General features: G+C 43.5%; 1 protein-coding gene across 1 annotated transcript; it reads right to left on the reverse strand.

Moving 5' to 3' along the window:
• Positions 1 to 5651: 5651 nt before the first annotated feature.
• On the reverse strand, positions 5652 to 23598 carry ACADSB (acyl-CoA dehydrogenase short/branched chain). Its single transcript, XM_066620871.1, has 11 exons — positions 23472 to 23598; positions 20912 to 21071; positions 20365 to 20465; positions 19632 to 19838; positions 15100 to 15270; positions 13089 to 13214; positions 12669 to 12761; positions 11194 to 11283; positions 9570 to 9707; positions 6553 to 6652; positions 5652 to 6311 (listed from the first exon to the last, which is right to left on the reverse strand). Exons 1-11 carry the CDS (start codon positions 23514 to 23516, stop codon positions 6241 to 6243), a joined length of 1302 nt encoding a protein of 433 aa, XP_066476968.1. The 5' UTR covers positions 23517 to 23598; the 3' UTR covers positions 5652 to 6240.
• Between the last annotated feature and the right edge of the window lie 1215 nt (positions 23599 to 24813).

The raw sequence follows: 24813 nt of genomic DNA on the forward strand, positions 1-24813 counted from the left end.
CCAGGTCAGTCCTGTGATGGACCCTTAACCAGTGGGCTCTAAACTGGACAACCACTGACTAGACAAATGCCATGACAAAAATGTTATTGCTAACTCTTATTTTCATGCTCATTCCGCAGGTTCTTAACCTGAACCAAGGCCTCAAATTTGTCTTGGATTGTCACTTCTGAGTGTGAGTCTCTGTACTGTACAACAGATATTGCATGAAGAAATCCTTATTACCAGAAAATTGGTCATTTGTACATGAAAATAAATTCATAACGTTGCAGGTTTCTTGAATGCATTGGGAGATGAGGGAATTCCATTTTGATTCTATGCTTTGATCTTCCAGTTCTTATGCTGAAAACCATCTTGAGGCTTTCAAAAGAGGAGGATAGAAATTAAAATAAACAATATGATGCAGGATATTTTGGCAATTAAAATGATTATAAGGGTTCATTATTTGCACACTGATAAGGAGGGGGATAATTTATATTACAGAATATTCCTAGGAAACCAATCAATATTTCCATGGCAACATGTCTGTTGAGTTCTGAGGCAACCGCACAAAAGTATCTGAACAGTTTGAAGCTTCCTTTGCTTAGGTAATGCTACGATAGGTAGCCAGATGAATACTTTAAAAAGAGAGAGTGGTCTAGTTCACCATAGTGGTCTAGTTCATAGTCCTATGAACTCCTCACAATATATTTAGAAATAGAACAATTCCTTTACAAATAATCACTTTATTTTTGATTGACATAATTATCATTCGATGTGATTTGACAAGGAGTACAGCATTTGTGAGTACATTTTCTCTCAACGGAGACTGGTCTTCTCTCAACAGACGAGCAACTACAGTACAGTGATTTTCAACCTTTTTCATTTCACAGCATACTGACAAGGCATCAGTTTTTTTTTGACAAGGCTCAGTGCACTGCTGGTGGGGAGGGCTCACATTCCCCAATGGCCCTACTAATAAATGACCCTTCCCCAAACTACAGTGGCACACCTGGGGACTGTTTGCAGCACACCAATGTGCCCCAGCCCACAGGCTGAAAATCGCTGCTGTAATATGTGCAGTTTTAAGTGATATGCAAGCAGCTGCCTGCCTTCGTGCAAAGGATTGGGATTCCGCCACATACTGGCACTCTTCTCCAGGAGCAAACTCACCAATGAGCATTCACGATCATTTCCAACCTTGCAGTGCTATATTAGCTTATAGATTAATTTGTGAGTACATATGTTAGCAGACTTGGTTTGTCCTCTCTTATCTTTTATTGTTTCTGTTCTTTTTCTACACATGTACCACCCATGTGCAAATACCAAGCTGGAAGAACGAGTCTCTGGGGACAAACCAACCTGAAAAGCAGCAAAACAAAGGGGCTGCTGTCAATTTTGTGGTTATGTCTAACACTTAATGAAAATTGTGCAGGTTATTTAGATGACGACTCCTGCACACAATTTGGTGTGCTTAAACTGCAGTGATTACAGGGAGACTGAAAGATGCATAACAATATTCAGCACTATTACCTTCCAGCCTGCACATAACTTTAATTTTATTAAGATTAATAAAGCAATGTTCATTGTACCAACTCCACATACGGTCATGGAAGTAAGTTCTACCAAAAATCAAAGGTAAATTTGCATAGCTCTCCACTGGCATACAAATTGGCTATGTAGCTGAGAGAGCCACTAACTGTGGAGAAGGACTTGCATGCACGTATTGGTACAATTGCCACAGTCACCACCACCCATCTTGGCTGCCCAAACTTGTTTGGAGACTCCCCTATGCTTCAAAGGTGGGTTGGTTTGTCACAGCAGAGACTGCTGTTCAGAATGATGGCAATTGGCCTACCAAGGACAGAACCCTACTTTGTGCAGATCTAGCCCTGGGCTTCTCTGGATTTTGATTATTTACTTGGCAGTTACATATACAGTTACTCACACATCTTAAGCAAAGCTGTAGATGTAACATGTCACGCTACATGTTACAATAAGCACGTAATTTGGCATTGCGTGTTTGTTGTTGGCAATTTAGGACGCAATCCTAACCCCTTATGTCAGTGCTTTCCAGCACGGGCATAGTGGTGCCAATGGGACGTGTGCTGCATCCTGCAGTTGAGTGTCACTCAGGGAGGCCTCCTCAAAGTAAGGAAATGTTTGTTCCCTTTCCTCAGAGCTGCACTGCCCTTATGTCAGTGCTGAAAAGCACTAGCATAAGGGGTTAGGATTGCACCCTTAGAGTAGCAGCTATGAGTGTGTGCAATTAAGGATGAGACTGTGGAGCATGTGGGCTTAAACATTTTGCAGACTATCCCCTTCCCATGATTTGCCCCTTGAAGGAAGCTGTCATTGCAAGTGGTTCTCTATGTTTTCAAGTAGGACGGGAGAGGGACAGCTGCAACAGACAGGCAGAGGATGTTCTTCCACAGCTGATTGGCCAGGGTGGGGGGAATGTTGTGCAAATAGGTAACCCAGACCTTGGCTGCCTGCCTCTAGTTTATGGTTTCATTCTCCTTTCACTTAGTAGATGCACTTGAATCTAATTAGTTCTTCAGGTTCAAAGAGTCACTTTGCACAGAAAGTTTACAATCAGGATATGAAAAGAATTACAAAATAGATATGTAGGGGCAAAACACACCGTTTGTATGCCATACAAAAATACTTCCATTTCAGTTGTTCTGTATACAAACTGTATCTTTAACTTGAAATCCACCACAAAGATTTTGGAAAAAACAGAGATGTTTTGTATACAAGAAATCTGATTACATTCAGCCTCACATGCAGCTCAAAGCAAATATAATACACATTCAATTCAGAAAAGTAATAACATTTGTATATTTAAAGGTTGATATAAAACATTTCAAGGTAAGAGTTATCACCTTTTTTTTTCCTGGAAAAAGCTTTGTGCATTTACAAGCTGTATCATAGATAACAATTCAAGAATTGCACATTTTACAGAGTACCTCTCAAGAAAAAAAACCCAGAAGTGACCCTATTTCACACTGCATGCAGATTAGTGCAGGAGCAGTAACCGACGACAGTTACAACTGAATGGTAATAGTTTTTGATTTTAGCAACTAGGGACCCAATCCTATCCAACTTTCCAGCACTGGTACAGCTGCAGTGCAGCCCCAAAGCAAGGGAACAAATGTTCCCCTAGCTTGAGGAGGCCTCTGTGACTGCCTCCCCACCACAGGATGCAGTGCACACCCCACTGGTACAGTTGCATCGGCACTGCAAAATTGGATAGGATTGGGGCCTAGGACATCTCAGAGATAACAAACATAAGCTTTCCATGTGCGACTGTGTCAAATTGACCAAAGGCACAGAAATCCTAGCCAACTACTGCCTGCCTAAAAGCCCAGGAAGCATATCATGACCATTATTGCACTATTTCATCATGTAATGTTTCATTATTCAATTAAAAACTATCTGGATTGATTTAAAAGATGTTCCCAATTAATCAGGCAACAGAGGTTTAACATTATTTCTAATGCAACTACTTACAAAATCCAGGGGTGGCCAATGCAGTCTTCGAAGTGGTATGACCACTCAACACAAGAGGCTATGCAATGGCCACTCTCTCTCTCTCTCTCTCTAACTAAGGCTACAATCCTATCCAACTTTCCAGCTCTGATATATCTGTGCCAACGAAGTGTGCATTAAGGTATACAAATACAGATGCATTTTATAAGCTAGGCTAGTTAAGAAGGCAGATATAGTTTAACAGAAGCAGATATAGTTTCATTGACTTCAATAGAACTGTGGTGGTCTCGTGCTTCCTGACTCCTGGGACCATGACACCAATCCGTCCGGTATTTTTGTTTTTTGCTACCACTAGTTCCTAGCTTGCCAGAGCCTCGCTTTCCACAAGGCCTTGAGGAATAAGGGACATTCCCTTCTGGGTTCTCAGCACATGAGTGCCAGTTTGGTACCTTGTATTTAGCTAGAGCTTAAGGTAGGACTGCAATAGAGACAACACACTGCATTGCAACAGAGACAGTGCAAACAAAACTGGGCTTATTTACAAAGGACACTTTGGTAGCAATCTTTCTCTTAAATAGTTCAGCAATGTAATTCCGCAGTAATACAGCTCAGTGATTTTAGTCCTTTTCTACCAACTCCCCACACTGAATGGCTAGGAGCTTGCTTTATATGAGAACCATTTAGTTAGCTGATTTTCTCTGAAAAATCAACTCTGCTTCCTGCTAACATTGTTAGTCTCCCTCTAGCGTGCAGGCTCCCTGCCTGCACATGACATTCTTCAGTTTAAGCAAGAAACATTCAGTTTAAACAAGCAAGTTCTTCAGTTAAAGCAAAAATACCTGTGCTGCCATTGCTATGGCTAAAAAAGAAATTTGGGCATGGGGGATCCCCCCAGATCCAAACCGTGGATACCAGATCTGCAGATTTGGGGGGTGCCTGTATAAATATTCTTAATATAATATATAGTGTACTCTTTGGGGCTGTTTAGTTCTCCCAGTTGGCCATTTGAGATGGCAACTGTCCTTTCCATTGCATCTTTTTTCAAACTTAAATGCTTTTTGGGAAAAACCTATAGTGTGCATTCTAACCAACTTCACACAGACAGAAAAAGGGAACTGTTTTTAACCTCTGTTCATGACATGAACATATGCTCCTACTTAATATTTGTAATTACAGAAGCATTTCTGCCCACGTTTTGTAGCATAATGGATGCCTCCATTTAGGTTAGTGCACACCATCCAAAATATTTATGTGCTGATATAACAAATTGAGGATTGAGTTGTAAATCATCTTAAATAAAACAAATAATCTAGCAACAGATTATTCCTGATCAAAGCCCTCAAACTACTTATATTAGAGAGTAGTGTCATGGAAGTTGGTGTGCTCCAAAGCAACAGGATTATTCAGAAGCAAGCAATCAATTTCTGGTTCTGGGAATTGAATGCATTCATACAAGATGTCCAGGACAACTATGGAATACAGCTTTTCTATAAGAGAATATCTTAATTACTATCAATCTAATATGAAAGACTCTGGATCAGAGTCCATTTCTTCAATGCTCCATCTTAACAAATCAAAGGAGAAAAATCTACTCCATTTCTCCAAGAAAAGTATTGGTGGCTCAGATCAAGAAAAATACTTTATAGCCTATACAATCCTATTTAATGCACTGTCAAGCTTATAGCTAACTGACCTCTTGAGTGTATTCTCAATGATATGCAAATGCATATTGCAGAGTAGTCTGAACACCAATTTACTAGAGCCTTCTATGTAATGTTTTAATTAATGTATTCTTATGTGAATAGGATTTCTGAGATTTTGGGATATTTGATTAGACACTTAGAGCACAATCCTATCTTGTGCTGTAACAAGCAGGCCAAGAGGCCTGTGCTGTATCCAGTGCAAGGCAGGCCCCAAAGTGACTCAGCCAGAGGTAAGAGGAAACTTTTCTCCTTATCTCCAAGTAAGCCACCACAGCCCCAATGGGTCTCCTAGAACTTACGCCACCTCTGGAGGTGGCATAAGTCCGAGGAGAGAGGAGTGGCTTGCAGCCTCTCCACACTGCTCAGGAACAGAGGCTAGAAACCCACATATCTGCCAGGTCCCAGCCCCACCTCCTGCTCCCCACCCACCCACTCTGGGACAGACCTTCCCCTGCTCCAAACGCCTCCCTCCCACCTCCTCTCCACCCTCCCCACAGCCAACACGAGGCTCCCCTGTGAAGTCTGCTTGGAGGCTGGATTTAGCATCCACAGGCTGGCGTGTGTCCCTGCACCAGCCCAGCCGACTCCCAAGGAAGCACAAACGTGCTTTATGGCACGTTTGTGACACTCCTGGGCCGGCACAAGGGACTTCCGCTGGCCTAAGGGCACCTTAGGATTGGGTCCTTAATTTTGTAATACTTAAAAAAAACTGTGCATTTATCTTAATAAGCATCCCAAATTAAACTGCAAAGGCACAGGGAGACTATACTTCAAAAGCACAGTGAATTGCTTTTGGCACCAAAAACCAGGTCCCCCCCCCCCCCCAAAGAAGCATATCCTTCTGTTTCTCTGTAGCTGAAAAAGTGAAAACTTTTACAATGCATTATTGGTACCCAACCGCTCAGACATTTAGACTATAATTTTGTACAGGGGTTTGTACGTAGTACAAGAATGTAATTACGACTTTTTGGCCTAGAACTTGAAAATCAAGTTACCCATGATTTCACTAATAAAGCAAGCTACTTCTACTTTTTTCCCCTCTATCAGTCATTTCATCTTTTGCATTCCATCAGTATTCTTGCGCAATGCATTTTGCGATGGTGCTCAACTGCATATTTGATGTTCCTTCATATATGGTGCCTGCAATAAACCATCAAGGTAAAAAAATGAATCAAATAAGCATATAAACAGTGACTAAATATGCAGTTAATGAAATAAAAATTCAAACTGTAATAAAGGCAGAGCAAAAAATACTATAATATTCCTACAAGTACTACAATGGGAGTAATTTTGGTAACTATTACGTATTAACCTTTGATTGAAAGCTGAAATTGAGTAAGAAATATCTACAATAAATGATTCACAAAAAACTTCTACTTACCAATCTTGCAGTCCCTGTAATACTTTTCAATAGGATAGTCTTTTGTGAAGCCAACTCCACCCATCCATTCAATACACTTACTGGCTGTTAGAGTTGCAACCTATAAAATGCACCATTAGCATGCTATGAATGAAAAGAAAAATAAATAACAATCCAGCATTTTATTTATTTACTTAATTTATGCCCAGCTTTATCTCCCTGAAGGGCGAGTAACTTCAACACTTATATTCGGTGATGAAGACCATCAGACAATTTGGGAAGTGTATTGCCATGTTTCTGTAATCACTGAATTAAACAATTATCAAATCAGATATAAGTATTATAGAAGATAGTTAAGGATATAAAATAGTAATGTTATAAATAGTAATAGTAATAGTATAAAATCCCAAGTTCAAGAAGAACCATTCCATTGGTTTTGTAAGTTACAGTGTTTCAATTGTAACACTAGCATTACAATCCTACCCACTTACCTGCAATTAAATCACATTGAATTCAATTGGACTTACATGTGAGTAAAAATGCTTAGAACTGTGCTGTACAATAATGTTCAGACTGTTAATGCAGACCCATATAAGTACTCAAGGGCAAACCAGAAGGTATGGGAGGAAAATTCTGTAATCTGGACTTTGGTCTTCCTGAAAAGTGGCACAGAAGCAGAGGATTTTCTTTCGGACATGATCAACAGCACATGGCATGGCTTTCCCTCTTCCAAAAAGCAGCTAATGGTCCATTAATATGGAAATTAAATATTATGGCAGCCCAATCCTAACCAGCACTGGCGTAGCGGGACAGCATGGCCTACGCTTTATCCAGTGCTGTTTAGGAGCAGGTTGGAGATCTCTTCGGGATAAGGGAACATTTTTCCCTTACTCCATGATAAGCCCCAGCATGCCCAAAGGGGTTACTTGGATCCGAGTCAGTGATATGATTGACACTAACTAAGCCTCCTGTAAGGTCTCCAGGCCTGGGAAAGGGACTAGGATATGGTGGAGGCCTCCAGGATGTTGCTTCAGCAACTACATTGGCTGCCCATTCCATTCCAAACCCAATTCAAGGTGTTGGTGACACTGGCGTACCTGGGGGGGGACAGACGGGGCAAATGCCCTGAGTGCCGACCCTCCAGGGGCACCTTTCAGAACCTCGCCCCCCCCAGCGCCCAGGAGCGCTGCGGAGAGGGAGCTTGCTGCCTCTCCGTCAGTGCCGACTGAGCCACCCCCCTCCTTTATAGGAGGATAGGAGACAGGTGCCCTAGAGAGGCACTGACGCTCTAGGGTGCCCATCTCATCTCCTCCTATAAAGGAGGGGGGGTGGCCCAGTCGACGCCGAGATGCTGCCTGGGAAGCAGCTCCCTGCTGCCTCCCAGGAGTGCTCCTGGGTGCCCCTGCTCCGCTTCGGAGGGCATCCCTCCGAGGCGGAGGGGATGTTTCCGGCCCGGGTCGCCCCTGCTCCACCTCAGAGGGCGTCCCTCCGAGGCAGAGGGGAAGCGGCATGCACCCCTCCGACTCTGGAGGAGATGCGTGCTGCTTCCCAGCCCCCACAGAGCCATCCATGCAGCTTACAAGCTGCGCAGAGGTCTCCACTGCAGCAGTCTGGGGCTGCTTCCAGCAAGCTGCTTCCTTGTTTTCAATGGGGGAACGGAGGAGGCAGCTGCACGGAAGTAATTGTGGTGACAATGACGTCACCGCAATTACTTCCAGGTCAGGTGCACGGGGGGGGGCGGAGAAGGGGGTCGAAACAGGGTTTGGGGGGCGGAATACTGGAGGTTGCCCCGGGTGCAGGGACCCCCAAGAACACCACTGGTTGGTGATTACCTTTGAAGCTCTATATAGCATAGGACCAGGATACGTCAAGTACCACCTTCCCCCTTATAATCCTACACATCTCCTACAATAATCAAACAGGGCCCAGGTTAGGATGCTGCTGCCATCTGAACCCAAGGAGATGGCAGTAAAGTGCAGGGCTTTTTCTGCCAGGGCACCATGTTTTGGAACCAACCATCAGAAAATCTGATGACAGCCCCTTCACTATATGCTTTCCAGTGAAGTTTAAAAACATTTTTATTCCACTTGGCATTTGAGGAGGGATGAACTTCCTAGGGATCCCTTTTTGATTTTGCACCTATAGGACTTTGGTTGTTGTTTTTATATTAATTGTATGTTACTGCTGTTTTTACATCTTTTAACTGCAACAGTAGCATTTTAATTGGTTTTATTTAATACTTGCATTAATTGTATTATATATTTTTTGTTGTGCTCCACTTTGAAAAGCAGCACACACAAAAAATCTCTCACATAAAGTCTACAGTAGGAGTTGTCGTGCTGGCAATGGAGACACCAAGCACCCACTGACCACAACCCCTTATCACTAGCAAAATGCTCCCCAAAATGCAAAAGACATTTGGAAGTACCTTCAGACATAGCGGCCACAATCCAGTATAGTCTGAATGGCCTTAAATGCATGTCATATTGTAATGGTTCATAGTCAGTGAAATAAAAACCAGAGAAAAGTCTCAGTAAGTGCACAAGGATCCTAGCCACAAGGATCCTAGCCACTGCCTAGGATCCAGAAAAGCATGGACAAGGACGGTGGCTTGTGTTTCTCAAAAACTAACAGCACACACAACCCTGCATCCCACATAGGACATGTCTACTGTCCATGCTATTTTTTTACTGTACAAAAAGAAAAAACCTATGAGGAATTAGGTAGTGTCATGTCAGCAGCAATTCTTACAGTTACAGCCATCATACTCCAAACCAGCTTTGTAGCACAATTCATATTCCTGAAATTGAAAGGGGGTCCTTCCCCCTTTTTCAATGCTGGTCTTAATGAATTCAGGAGTGGCTATTTTCCATCTGATGGTGTCTCCTTCTCAGCTTCTCCTCTTAAAAAGAGGGAGAGACAGAACCAGAAGAAACACTGCTCACACGTTTACAAAGTAAGCAACAAGCCAAGCTCTCCTGATTAATGATTTCTCAAAGTGAAAGGAACAACACCCCAGAACAACAAATACAACTTACCTCAGCTGCATAATATTTAGCCATGCTTGCTTCTTTTATTACTGGCTTGCCAGTTTCCACAAGTCGGGCTGCATTATAGGTTAGCAATCTCGCAGCTTCTAGCTGTACAGCTACATGAGCGATCTGATGTTGCATTCCCTGTAAGAAGCAAACTCTTCATTAAAACATGACTCAGGGGATAATCAACCCTCCCCTCACCTTATACACCTGAATCCCCATCTTATGAGTGACTGGATGGGCAAAGGGCTAAATCAGAAGTAATAATAATAATAACAACAACAGGTATTTATATACCGCCTTTCTTGGTCTTTATTCAAGACTTTATTCAAGGCGGTTTACATAGGCAGGCTTTATTTAAATCCCTTATTAAATAGGGATTTTTACAATTGAAAGAAGGTTCTTTCTTTCAAGAACCACTACATTCAGGTGTTTCATTCCGATCTGGCTTCACATTCTGGCCTCCATCCTCCCACGCCCAGAGCAGATGGAATAGCTCGGCTTCAGCTTGTCAGCTGCTTCAAGGTCGCACGGTGCCGGTGGCCTCGAACTGGTGACCTTGTGGATGTTATCTTCAGGCAGACGGAGGCTCTACCCTCTAGACCAGACCTCCTGCCAAGTACTTAAAACATTGGAAAAAAAGCAAGTATTTACTATCATTGCCATGCAACACTGCATTTTGTGATAATTATACACCAATTCAAAATAACATTCTTTAAATATGTAAATTATTACAGAAATCACCATCTAAGATAGCAACTGTTTCAAACACAAATGAATTCTGCAACAGGGTGGAGTCACACTTAATGCAACTACTAAGACAGCAATACAAGAGCCCTGGGGTAGATATGGATTAAGATCCACTGCTGAGAATAAAATGAAGTTTATCCCTAAGATAGGAGGCAGGAGGTCTCTTCTAGAGGGTAGAGCCTCCATTAGCCTGAAGATAACGTCTGAAAGTAGCCAGTTCCAGGCAGCTCTGTGAATGGTGAGACCTTGAAGCAGCTGACAAGCTGAGCTGAGTTATTCCACCTGCTCTTTGGTGTGAGCAAAGAAGTGTCTTGGCTGCCTTTCAAGTGAGAGATGAAGGAGCTGCTTGTCAGCCAGCGTGGGAGGCAACTGGGGGCCAGAAGTGATACCTGACCATGAAAGATCCATCTGAAATGCTATGTGGTTCTTGAAAGATAGAACCTTTCTGTTATTGTAAAAATCCCCTCGGGGATTTAGAGATAGCCTGCCTATGTGAACTGCTTTGAATAAAGTCAGAAGAGTAATCCTATAACCTAAAAGGCAGTATATAAATACCAGTATTATTATTAAGATGTAGTAGAAGCTTTTAGTATCAAATTTTGTGGTACCTCTTCTTTTAGGATGTCACAAATGAATGAAATAACCCAATGAAAAGCAGCTCCGAAGCTGTGACATTTTCTGCTATTAAGGATGACATTAACTCTGAGGAGATGCTTTTCAAACTAAATACCCTGATTCTAACGGGGCTAGCTGCAAAAGAGCCTTTATAATAAGGCCTATATCAATTGAACTATAACATCAGTCCTGACATCACCTCTTGTAATAAATGTTTCTCCTTAAAATTTAGACCATTTTCCTCCAAAATGCACTATTGTACCTGAAATTCAAATATACGTTTTCCAAACTGGGTTCTCTCCTTTGTATAAGGAATAGTGTGGTCAAAGCACCCCTGTGCTAATCCCAACATCTGTGAATGAAGAAAAAAATAAAAGAAAGCAAACATTACTTCTATGGCTTGTAAACTGCCTCAAAATACACCTTGCCTCTTAGAAACCCACCATGCGTTGCAGCTCATTAAATTAAAGGTACTTTTCACATACTTACTAATAAACAGTACATTAAAAAAATAAAAAGACCATTTCCTCACTTCTGCTTATGTTTAGGATGGGAGCATTAATGTGAAATATACTTCTCTTTTTCATTCAGAAACTTAACTTGGCCAAAGTACCTCCGCTCAGAAATACATTTTGACCCTTCTGGGCCTCCCCCAATATATTTGTTTGTAGTGCCACCACTACCTTAAATACTATATATTGTATACTATTTAGATAGGGCTACTTCACTTTAATTATATTATTATTGACAACCATTTTAATAGTTTGTTCAAAAGTAATACCACAAGAGAATCCGTTACATATTTTCTGTCCATCTCTAGGTATCAAAAATCAAAGTACTAAGATACATTTGCTACTAATACTCAAAGTGAAATCTAGACTCTAACTAGGTTCCAAGAACCAGGTAATGGGCAGCCCAATCCTTTGCCCTGGCAGTGCCACTCATTCGCATGCTGCTGTTGCGAAAGTTGCGTAAGGCACTTCGCCGTCAGCAGGCGTCACGCGGCACTGACAGGACGCCACAGAGTAGTGCCTGGCGCTAAGTATCCCCACCGCTTGGAGGGGAGGAGGCAAAACTGGACATGGAAGGGCGAGCTGAAGGGTGGATTGGGCCTGGGAGGGACATGGGGATGGTGGCAGATGCTGCTCCAAATCCAACCCCCCCCCCCTCCAAAGCTGTCCAAAGCCGACATGAGTCTGCTTGGTTTTGTGCCAGCTAAGTAGCTAGCACAGATCTGAATAGACCCATTGGGGCTTCTAGAGTTCTGCATGGGGTAAGCAAATATTGGTTTCCTTATCCTGAGGATACCCTCCAGCTCCTGCTCTGGGCCCCAGGCCACACTAGTGGCCATTGCAGCACAGCTGGACAATGCAGCACTAGAGCAGCATGCTGTCCCTCCATGACTTATAGTAACCCAGTTTTGAAAATAAAAGGCTTTCAAAAGCAGTTTGTCATACAATATGGGGGTCAAAGGAAAAAAAAACCTCTCAAAAATCCAAATGGACTTGTCCACACCCTCACTCTACCCAAAGTAGTTCTTGGACCCTAGCCCCGTGCTTAAATCTTACAGGAATCAATGGAACTAAAGTATCAGTGTTTGCTCTTGTGTTGAGCTGATACAGGGCAGAATAAGGATCATGCAACCCTACAACCTGCTTCCAATTTCTTAACCACAGAATAAAGGAAGTCACATTGTTATACCTACATCAGACCTCAGTATTTGACAGTATTACTCACCTGTGCCGCTATCCCTATTCTGCCTTTATTGAGCATTCCAATCGCATATTTATAGCCATGTCCAACCTCCCCCAATATATTGCTCTCAGGAACCTGAGGAATTAAATAAAATTACTCAGTTAATTCCTAAACCTCTTGTCTTTGCCACAGATTAGCATGCACTGAAGTTTCATACTGCAGTCTAGAAGCAAACACAGTGTTCTTTCTAGTACACAAAAATACTTTAAATTTGTCAATTAAGTATTACAACATTCATGCGCACTACCCGTCCCAATTTGCAATACATTTAGTAACTATAAAAAACAAAAACAAAAAAATCAAGTCATCAATATGCCAGTCATCTCAGTTCTATGCTTATCCAACTGTTGTGCCAGGGTTCTATAATAATGACAGAGAGCTTTAAAAGAATGACATTTTCACCTTCACATTTTCAAATGTTACAGGACATGTAGATGTTGCCCTGATTCCCAGTTTATCCTCCTTCTTTCCTACATGGAGGCCTTCTGTATCACGGTCTACTATGAAACATGTTATTCCTTTATAGCCCTTAAAAAAAAAGAAAAAAAGAAGACATTACTTTTACTGGAAAGAATTTCAAAAATTCTATGCATTTTACATTTTGTGCATTGTACTATGATGGATTGCAGTCAGTTATTCAACCCCATTCCAATCAATGGAACCACAGCACTTAAACAGCTGCAACTGACATTTGGATTTCACCTAAGACAGTCTAAATGGCAACGTTCTGTACTGCTGGTTGTGCAACTCAGTGCTAATCCCTCATTTGGATTGTAAATTCCTCACTGTGTCTGCCATTTGTTCCTGCATGGTTTATAGAAATCTGTCTATCCATCCCCTAAAATACTCCTCCATCTGGAAATGCCCTTGTGTCCCATTTCAAATACACACTTATCACCATTCATTTTAGTGTGCTGGAATTCCATGTTCTTCCATTTATAGCTGAACTGTTTTGAAGTGAGCGTAACCTGTTAACTTCAGCGAGATGACTTGAACCATACTAATTATTAGCAAGAACGCAAGAGCAGCCCTGCTGGATCAAACCAGGAGCCTAGTCAGGCCACTGTTGACAGAGACCAGCCTGCTGTTTCCATTAAGTTATGAATACAACAGCCTTCCTCTCTTGCTTGCCTCCCAGCAATTGGTTTGTGGTTCAGAAGTTGGACTCAGACCTGGAAGATCTAAGTTTAATCCTACTCAGCCACAAAGCTTCCTGGGTGACCCTGGGCAAGTCACTATCAACTCACCTACCTCACAGAGTTGTTGTGAGAACAAAAAGAGGGAAGCAACTATAACCACCACCCAGAACTCCGTGGAGGAAGGGCAGTATAAAAACAACACTTTATACAGACTACTGAATACTACCTTTGATCATGGAAACTTCACACAGCTATCAAAGCATGTTCCGTCTGGGAACCTAGACCTTCACGAATTTGTCTACCGCCTTTTAAAGCCAAAATGACCCCGCATTTCTGCTATCTTTTCTTTTTAAAGGGGATGAAGAATGTGGTTAAAATTCATAGTAGGGCCATTTTTCAGGAATTCACTTAAGTATCAAGCAGCTTATTTAAAATGTACAGCCCACCCTATCCTGAAGGCAAAGACATGCTTATAAAAGCATAAACCCCATGGCTAAACAGAATAGACTTGCATTAAAATCTCCTTCCACCTACCTACTGCACCTGAGCTCTAAAGCTAGCACAAACAGGCAAGCTTCTAAAAAGTGCTCAGTTTTAAACTTATAGCCCAATCCTAACTAAATCCTCCGCCCAATCATGCAACCAGAGTGCAAGCTGCATCCTGCAGGCAGGGGTGGGAGGCCGTCACGGAGGTCTTCTTAAGCTTATCCAGGGGTAAGCTTCCATTAGCTCAATGGATCACCTTGGAACTTCACCAGCAACTTGGCTGGTGCAGGTCCAACTTGAGCAAGGAAGAGAGAATGGGGGAAAATGGGATGAGGATATTGGTACAAGTTGCTACCGCCGATATCCACCCCATTCTGTCCACCAGTCTTCCTCCTCTCCTCCTAGACATTTCCCCCATTCTTTCCCCTTCCCACCCACGTTCCAACCCCACCACTTGTTTACCAGCTCTGGCAGGGGCAGAAGGCTCCAGCCCTGCTGCCTCTTGTGGTAGCCGTCACAAAATGACCACCACCAGCATGCTGCAAGTGCTATTGGCAATAATTATACAACAGCAGGACACTGTTTTCACAGTCAGTAAACCCTCCATGCGCTGGCCCAGACCTAGTCAGGATTGGGCTGTTTTCAAGGGGAGGGGAGAAGTTCCATAACCGGAGGGAGGAGCAGCCAACATGAGCAAAGTCACAGCTATTTACAACTATATCCCATTATGTCTTGATACGCTAATATCTTAAATGAAATCAAATGGGAACTATTTCTTTGCTACTTACTGCTGAAGGATTTGCATTTGCCATCACCAAAAACACTCCTGCATGTTCCGCAAAACTAATCCACATCTTTGACCCATTGATGATATAGCAGTCTCCCTTCTTCTCTGCACGAGTCTTCAAGGAAAACGCATCACTGCCAGAACCAGGCTCTGAAAGGCAGAAGCTGCCAATCTACCAGTTAAGAGAAAGTCAAGTCACTTCAGGTACGTTAATTGTACATACAGATTTTGAGCAGGCTGCAAAGTATTAACAAACAGAATATTTCTTTCAACTACTTTGACATCCATTGCACTTTTAATGGTGGACTTTGAAGTGAGTCATGAGATCTTGGCAAGATGGAATGACAAAATTAACTAAATTGATGCGCAAATAAGAGAAGGTAGAACTAAAAGTATATTTTTAAATGCAGCTAGTCTTCCACATTCTAGATCAGGGGTGCCCAAACCCCGGCCCTGGGGCCACTTGTGGCCCTCAAGGTCTCTCAATGCGGCCCTCAGGTTGCCCCCAGTCTTCAATGAGCCTGTGGCCCTCCGGAGATTTGTTGGAGCCCACACTGGCCCAATGCAACTGCTCTCAGTGTGAGGGTGACTGTTTGACCTCTTGCGTGAGCTGTGGGATGAGGGCTCCCTCCACTGCTTGTTGTTTCACACCTGTGATGCAGTAGCGGCAGCAAAGGAAAGGCCAGCCTTACTTTGTGCAAGGCCTTTTATAGGCCTTGAGCTATTGCAAGACCTTCATTCATTCATATAAGTTTATCTGTAATATATTCATTTATTTAAACTTATGTAAATTTATTCAAATTTTAAATGTAAATTAATTATTTTCTTCCCCGGCCCCTGACACAGTGTCAGAAAGACAATCTGGCCCTCCTGCCAAAAACTTTGGACACCCCTGTTCTAGATTACAAATATGATCATTACATGTTTTGATTCATACAAAACCTATTAAGGTATAATCTTGAAATTTCTTGAGATTTCTCATTGCTCTAATACACTTCACCATTGTGCTGGTCTTGGTTTTCCACCCAACCTCATAAATAACTTTAAACTAGAGAATGTGCAGTATCACACCAGATATCAAATCTTGGATACGTCAGAACTTTCAGCAAATATCAGGTCAGGGGACCTCAAAATACAGTCCTTGGGCCACATGCAGCCCACCAATACAGGTTGACCAGTCCACTGAGCCTAGGGGCTTTATAATTAAGTGCACCCTTCCCCATCCTCCCTCAACTCTCACCTGCTACCATGCACCTCCCTCCTTTGTTACGTGAAAATCCCATTTTTTCCTTTTAAGTTGTGATTTTTATATCTGGTTACGTATTATGGACTAAAACTCATGCAGGCCAAGCCTCAAAACACAGGACACACTTCCCCCAGCACACTTTTCCAAAAACCCTGGTAAAAGTCACAAGTTTACACGACCTCTACCTCTCCATGCACACAGCAACAAAGACTTTAGCAGCAAAGACTCCAGCAGCAAAGTCTAAAGAGCAAATTGTTGTCTCAATCACTGTAAATTTAAACATTGTTTAAATGTTTCCTATTGTTGTAGCTTAATCACTCTTAAGTACCGTATGCAGATTTGAACAGCCAGCTGCCCCCCCCCCAAGGAGGCCAGCCTTTGCTGATAGCTGACTCCTTGATCATCCTGTTTTTCTTGCATGCTCCACGTGTCCCACTGTGTGTAGTGAGCATGCGCATCCAGGACAGCTCTAGGCCACATCCGGGTCTAGGTCAGCATCCAGGTCACAGCAAAAACCCTTAAAAGAGAAGGCTGCCATGTGCTCTCTCTCTCTCTCTCTCTGGCTGCCCTCCAAGGCAGAGGTCCTCCATAGGACTCTTCCCCCCTCCCATCCAACTGCTCCTCAGGACAGGTAATTATATCAGGGGTGCTCAATAGGTGGATCGCGATCTACTGGTAGATTGTGAGGCAAAATGAGTAGATCGCGAAGCCGTCTCTCCAAACGGTTAATATGTCAGTTTCGTCTAGTGACTAGACAAAAGTCTAGTGACTAGTCTAGTCTAGTGACTAGACGCCGCTGCAGGAGGAGGGCTGGTGGGAGCAGTGTCTCCCCCGCCTGCCGCCTGCACGCGCAGCCCCTCTCCATGGAAACAGGGAAGCCCCCCGCCCCTTCAGAGGAGGACCTGCGACGCCTCCCTCTCCCTGCTGGTCTCGGGGCGCAGCCACAAAGAGTTTGGGGAGGGCGGGGAGTGGGGAGCTCCTCCCCCCATAGTGCAGCAAGGCTGGGCATGTGCCTCTTGGGGGGACCTGTGGCTGCCCCCAGTATGTGGGGTGGGGAGAGAGGAGAGGCCTCCCATGTGCTTCCTGAAGCATCTGGTGGGCCACTGTGGGGCACAGGAAGCTGGACTTGGTGGGCCTCCTCTGACCTGGTCCAGCAAGGGCTCCATACATCAAAGGGGGTGTCTGTCAGACGCTTCCTTCCCCCTGGTAGATCTCCGGGCCTTGCTGGGTTTCAAAGTAGCTCTCAAGCCAAAAAAGTGTGAGCAGCCCTGAACTATATCTTACGTCTGGAACCTTTTCCCTGTTTCCCCCCCCTTTCCCCATCTTTAGTCAGCAACTGGGTTAAGCAGACCAGGGACCCCTAAAATCCTTCCCTAAAATCTATCCTTTTCTGATCTCCTCAGAATGCACCAAATACACCACACGCAACCACCATGAAAGTTAGGTACACTGTATCCAAGTACTAGGATTCAAGTAGACATATACTTACCATTTTTCCATGTGCATTATGTATACCTGTGTGTTTTTGCAATAAAAATATAATCCTATTGAAAGTTATCTTTCTCCCAGTCTCTTTTCAAGCTAAAAAGGAATTTCTTTGCATTATGCTATCTTGTTATCTAGCCTGCGATCCTGAAGTTTCCAAAAGGGTAATATAATAATTCCCCTTAAAACATAACAGTCCTTTTTGGTAACACCTTGGCTGGGCTGAGTTGCTCTCATTGACAGCCCAGCTGAGAACAAGCAGCCATGCAGCTGCAAATATTTAAGAAAATTCTTGGAGTTATGCACAGTGTGTGTGCATTATTTTCTATAATTGACCTGCTCTAGCCCTCCATAAGGGCAAGACTGCATGATGTGGCCCTAATCCTGAAAGTCTGAAGACTGCGGGCCCAATCCTATCCAACTTTCCAGTACTGCTGTAGACAAAATGCTGCCCTAAGGTAAGGGAACAAATGTTCCCCTCCCTTGAGGAGGCCTCTGTGATTGTCTCCCCACCACAGGATACAGTGCACACCCCACTGGCACAGCTGCACCAGCCCTTGAAAATTGGATAGGATTGGGCCCTAAGACATTAAACTAAGGCATTAAACTAAGACAACAATACAAAATTTAGGCTATTAGCTAGAATAGTGTTTCTCAACGTTTGTCCTTCACTGTACCACTTCACATGGTCCACCTATTCAAAATACCATCAGAAGTAACTGGCGATGGCATCATTGCCAGTTTCTTCTGGGTTGGGAGACCAGTTGTGATGTGATAAACACCAGTAAGAGGCTCAGGGTAAATGGGAGGGCTTTTTTGAGCACGGAAAAGCAAGCTTTGGAGCTCTGCCTGCTGAGCAGAGCCTCCTACCACTGTTCGTTTGCATCATGTTCCTGGTCTCGCTGCCAGGTGGCAGGTGTCCAGGGGTCCTGTGAGTACCACCAGACACCACCTCACATACCACTGGTGGTACACATAACACTGGTTAAGAAACACTGAGCTAGAAGGCAAGTCCTAAACCTGTAATGTAAAGCCCTGCCTATTTTTCTGTAAATATATCCCAAAATACACTGAGTGATATCCTCACATAGGGTTAAACTTCTGTGTTGTCAGGGGAAAATAAGTGCCCATAACTTTCTTGTAATGTTTCTTGACAGATGTAAACAAAAAGTCTAAGGAATGCTGCTTCCTAAATTTCAAGGCATGCTGCAATGCCAACACATGAGTGCAAGAGTGGAAGGGACATGGAGAAGTTAGTCTTCTATCAGCCTTGGGGTAGGTAGGGTACACATACTTGTGAGTTGTGCAACCATGGTCAAGCAGTAGAAGGGCAATAGGAAAAGTAAATACTGTGCATCCAAATATATTTCATAATCCTTGATGGCATGTGGCTACTGAAGATTAAAACATTTCAAGTGAAGTATGAAAGATGAGACAAAACATACTCATAGCTTTACTCATTTATGTGAACAATACTACTTCCTTTCTGGTTGCATCTTGTAAGTTTGGACTGCAATTCTATGCACTAGGAGTAAGCCTCACTGAGTACAACGGGACTGATTTCTAAGTAACAGTGCAATCCTCTACATATTAAGTATAAGAAATGGCTTTCTCTTTCCAGACTGCACTTTATGGCTGTAAAGTGCATTTTGACTGTTCTAAAATGTGCTGCACCACCAGAATTCGTGTTCTGATGATACAGCAGCCCAATAGAATTGGACTGTTAGTTTCTTAGCAAAACAAGAATATGATAGAATTATGCGGCTCACTATTTAACTTGGTCAAAAGTATACTTCACTCACCATGTCTTTTGCCAACCTAGGCAAATAGGTTCTCTTTTGTTCTTCTGTGCCATAAGCTGTGAACAATTTATTGGTCAATGTATTCTGTAGTTCACATACAAGTGATACAGATGGGTCAACTTTGGCTAATTCCTCAGTCACCAGGATGGTAGAAAAAAAAGAAGATCCAGTCCCCCCGTACTCTGGGCCAAGCTCAATACCCATCAGCTAAGAAGGAGAGGGGAAAAAATACAGTTAATAAAATAACATTATGAATGATGAGACTCACAGCTCAGTCCTGAAAGCCACATTGGAAACACTGATTTCTAAAGGAACTGCCAAGTAACTCTTGTCTCTTGATCCTGACCACACTGACAAAACTTTCATTGAATGCAATGGAACCTCCAGGTAAACATGCATGGGATTGAGCTATCAGTGTGCTCAGGCACTCATGGTGAATATCTGCACCATGTAGTGAAACAATGTTATTGCCAAAGCAAGGAATCTTGAAATCAAAGTGGCAGACTACACAGGCCAATACACATTTTGCTTCCTTATATACCAATTCCTGGGTATATTTGGGGTGCCGATTCAAAAAATGTAATCCGTTTTGCCCTATCATGTCTAGTTTTGGAGACATGGCATAGCCTCTTTAGTGAATGGTTCAAGCAGCTTCCTCATGAGGAAGCCTACACCACAATAGAAAAACCTCATTATCTCCACATCATAACCAATGTACAAAAGGTGCACAAACCCCTTGTTCAAATAGACCTTGTAGTACAGAATCATCCAATTTTGCCTCTGCATCCATTTTTTGTACCAATGGTGCAATTCGTTCTTGAGCAAATTTTTTTACTGTAAGGAAGAAAACACACAAACAATTAATTTAGCACTTAGCAAATCAAGGTACACTGTTACCCTAAACAAATGTAATTTCAGAAAATGGGCACTGTCAGTTATTGTGCAGCCAATAGCATTAACAGCCCCAAGTGGATTGTGGTCTTTTGACTGAAGTTTACCTCTCATATTGGCCTGTGCTTAACACTATTGTGGGAGAGGGAGAACACTACTGATCCCCAGCATACCCTCCAAAATAACATAAAATATGCTCTTAGGCTTTGAAAATAATATTTAAAACAGGTTGCAATTATGAACAGGAAAATTGTTTAAAAAACAATTTTTATGTCAATGATGCAATGTAGTATTATGAAGAATGTTCCTGCACTTATTGAAAAAAAAATTGACAAAGCCAACTGTGATCAACTCAAAGAGGTTGAATGGTATTCAAACATATACATTACCCATCTCCTTCATCATCATCTCTTCTTCAGTTAACATCTGAAGTGGAGCATAAGTTATTTCATTTGTGGCTAGGTTTGGCATCGCTTCTGACTGGGAAGATTTAAAGGCACAGGGACGAGTTATCCAGAAGCTTGTATGCAGAGGCATATTTTGTCTTAGCTGGGGACAAAGAAAGAGAGAGCAATAGCACTACAGAAATCAAGCTGTCTTGGAGTTACACAGGCTCTCTGGGCTTCCTACTGTGCTACTGGAAGGAAGAGAAGATTCAGTGAGATGTGGTTAAAAAAACTTCATCACAAGGACAGAACTGTGACAAGGAAAGATATTTTGAAATGGGGTACTCAGGTAGGAAAAAAAATGGAGGGAGAAACTCTGCTTATAGGTGAGCCTACTTGATGATTCCCTTATGATTATAAACAGCATGAAGAACAGCTCCAGTATACAATGCCTGCTGTCACTAACATATATTTTCATTATTAACACTATTTATATACCGCTTTCAACAAAAAATTCACAAAGCAGAAAAAATCAAATAACTAATGGCTCCCTGTCCCAACAGGGCTCACAATCTAAAAAGATGCAGAACACCAGCAGACAGCCATTAGAAAAGACACTGCTGGGATGAGGAGGGCCAGTTACTCTCCCCCTGCTAAATAAAAGAGGAGCACCCACTTGAAAAAGTGCCTCTTACTCAGTTAGCAGGGGTTATATAGTCAATGAAATAAAGAACTGGACTGAGGTTGCTCTGCAAAAGTTTCCCTCTTAAGGGATGTTAAGCTGTATTTCACCATAACATTTATGATGAATATTTGCAACTAAATTCATAAAATTCATAAGAAGGTCACACTCCAGGATGAGCCTTGAGATGGGTTAGGGTCACAAAAATATTAAAAACATGGAATACGGCAATAGGTCAATTGAATATTTTTTTTTTTAGGTTCAGTGGAGCTCTACTGTGTTCTATAGTTCTAAAATGTTTTGAAGTAGGGAGGGCCATTAGGAACACTAGTATTAGCACCCCTACCCCTCAAATTGTTGTGTTGATTCTGGCACAAGCAGTTTTTCCAAACACTGTAATATGAGAAGATATAACTGGCAAAATTCCCTTGCCCTAACATTTAATGCCCTAGGGCTGAAAGGTGTTTAAAAAAACAAACTACATTATATGAGTTTCATGGTCAAGCAGGCATACTAGTAGCAATGGTTCATAAAATTTTCATTCTGTGCTTCAAGTAACATGAAAGTACGTAGAATTCAGCCAATAAAAGGTCAAACTGCAATAAATTTGCTACTCTGTAAGGTGTTCCACAAAATAACCTTCTTCCCACATCACCAACTACTTTGGCAACTTTAAATCAAGACATGTGACATCACAAAGCCCCATTGGTTAAAACACATTTGTGTACAAGCCACTAGGTGAAAGGACCAAAATGTCTGTATGTTTGTCATCATAGATCTTTATGCAATTTGAACTATACCCCACCATGCTGCATGAAAAGACTTTTTCTAAAGCTATTCAAATCTGCTAGGATTCGCCTTGCACAAACATATCAAAATATGGGCTACTTTATGCATTTCTTGCCAAACAAGAACTCTGTGCCAATTTCCTAAACCAACCAGGATTGCACAAAAGACTGTTTTAAAATGAGACTTTGGTCTGCAGTTCATGATGTACCTTAACCCAATACGCCACAGATACATCTTTCTATAAAGGCTCATTCTATAAAACACAAATTTAACTATGCGCTTCCACTTTCTTGGCCCCTCTACAGCCAGATTATAACCATAAGGAGAAAACTGCATAGGATGGTAAAGAGCAGATGTGTAACTAGGGTGAAGTCTGAGGGGCATCCACCCCGGCTGCTGTGTCAAAGGGGTTAGCCCCTCTGGCTCTGCCCTAGCTACTAAGGAGGTGCTGGCAGCTTCAAACCCTGTGGAGAGGAAGCCTCCACAGGAGAAGGAATGGGAGCATGAAGTCACCAGCCTGGAAGTGACCTCATGAGTCCTGTGACATCACTGTCCCGGGTGCCCGGGCAGTGAGTTACACCTCTGGTAGAGAGTCTGCCCATGCCTTCTCACTCTCCATATCGACCATAGAAATTATTCCTTTCTAAGGAAGGGGGTGCTAGGATCAAGATCACCAGGAAATCATGCCCTCTGAAGGGGAAGCTGCACACCCTAAAACGTGGTGGGTGGGGAGGCAGGTGAGGCAGAGCCTTCCCCCTGGAGTCCTTTGAAAAGCGTGTGAGATACAGGGTGGGGAGGCATGTGAGGCAATGCACATGGTTTGAATGAACATGAACACCTCACACGCCAATGCTTTTCAAAGGACTCAGTGGGGAGGCCCTGCCTCCCCAGCCAGGGCACGACCCTGCCTGAAGCCCAGCATCCGTGCAAGCCACCTGCGGTGCTCTGGGCGCACATCCCTCCCTGCGAGCAAGACTGTCCCCCTCCTCCTGCGCTGCCACCGGACCGGAGAGTCAGCAGCGGAGCCCACCGGTCTGAGCTTGCAGGTGGAGCACGTCCAGGGACTCTGCAGCCACCGGCGCCCTCGCTCACCTGCCCGCAGCGCCTGAGCAAGGACAGCGCGCCTGCCGCTGCCATCGCGACTCCCAGCGTGGCCTCCAAGAGAAGACGCCGTCCCCTGCCTCGTCCCGCACTGCCAGCTGCGCACGGCGAAGCCAGAGCCGCTAGGGGCACTCCGAAGAGACGGGGAGGGAAGGGAGGCTGCCACGCCGCTGCTCTTCCGGCTCCTGGTGGAATCCAGCTGCGGGGCCAGGGTGGCGGGAGCGCTCGGCTCGGGGCAGAGCCTCCTTTGCGTTGCAGGGCTTTGCGAGAAGCAGCGCCCCCGCCTCGGCTCACTGGGCGGCTCTTCCCCCTCGCTGGATGGCGGAGCACACAATATGCAGCTCTCTCTCATGTACATATTCTGTGTGTATACCTGGGCACCCGCAGATTATACTCCTGTGCCTTGAAGGCTGAGGCGACAGGCAGAAGTACATCAGGTGAAGCCCTTGCACTGTACTCAGCAGCAGTTCCATGTTGCATACCTGTGTGTCAGGAGGCACTTGCCTTCCCTGCACTCGTTTCTTTCTCCCCCAATGGCTCCACGGTGTGTGTCGCCTTTTGCTTTGTTTTCAGATTTTGACTTTTAGGGCCCGATCCTATCCAATTTTTCAGTGCTGGAGCATCCGTGCCAATGGGGGGGGGGTGCACCGCATCTTGTGGTGGCGAGGCAGTCACAGAGGCCTCCTCAACGTATGGGAACATTTGTTCCCTTATCTTGGGGATGCTTTGTGGCTGTAACTGTACTGGAAAATTGGTCCTTAGGGCGCAATCCTAACCCCTTACGTCAGTGCTTTTCCAGATGGCTTTCCGGACAGATGGCGGCACTTTCCAGCAGTGACATAAGGGCAATGCAGCTCTGAGGTCAGGGAACAAACATTTCCTGACTTTGGGGAGGCCTCTGTGAGTGATACCCAACTGCAGGATGCAGCACATGGCCCATTGGCAACGCTATGCCAGTGCTGGAAAGCACTGACGTAAGGGGTTAGGATTGCACCAAAGTGTTTAATGTTAAAATTAATGTTTAAACACTCTGTGTTGATGTTTTCTACTTACCACGGTTGTGTTACCTGGTACTTTTTATTATTATTTATTTTTATACATTGTAATTATTATTATTTTTCTACTTAACAGTGTTGTGATACATTGTACTTTATATCATGGAGCTTTGCGACACACACACACACACACACACACACATATATGTAGCTTGGCCCCAGCAGCCGCCCAGGCATGTATATAAATGCGAAACTGTAACTAGTTATATATATAAAAGTTACAGTTTATATGTGTGTGTATATATATATATGTATATATATTGTCACTCTGTGTATGT

The sequence above is a fragment of the Tiliqua scincoides genome, chromosome 3 (assembly GCF_035046505.1).
Source record: "Tiliqua scincoides isolate rTilSci1 chromosome 3, rTilSci1.hap2, whole genome shotgun sequence".
Lineage (NCBI taxonomy): Eukaryota > Metazoa > Chordata > Lepidosauria > Squamata > Scincidae > Tiliqua > Tiliqua scincoides.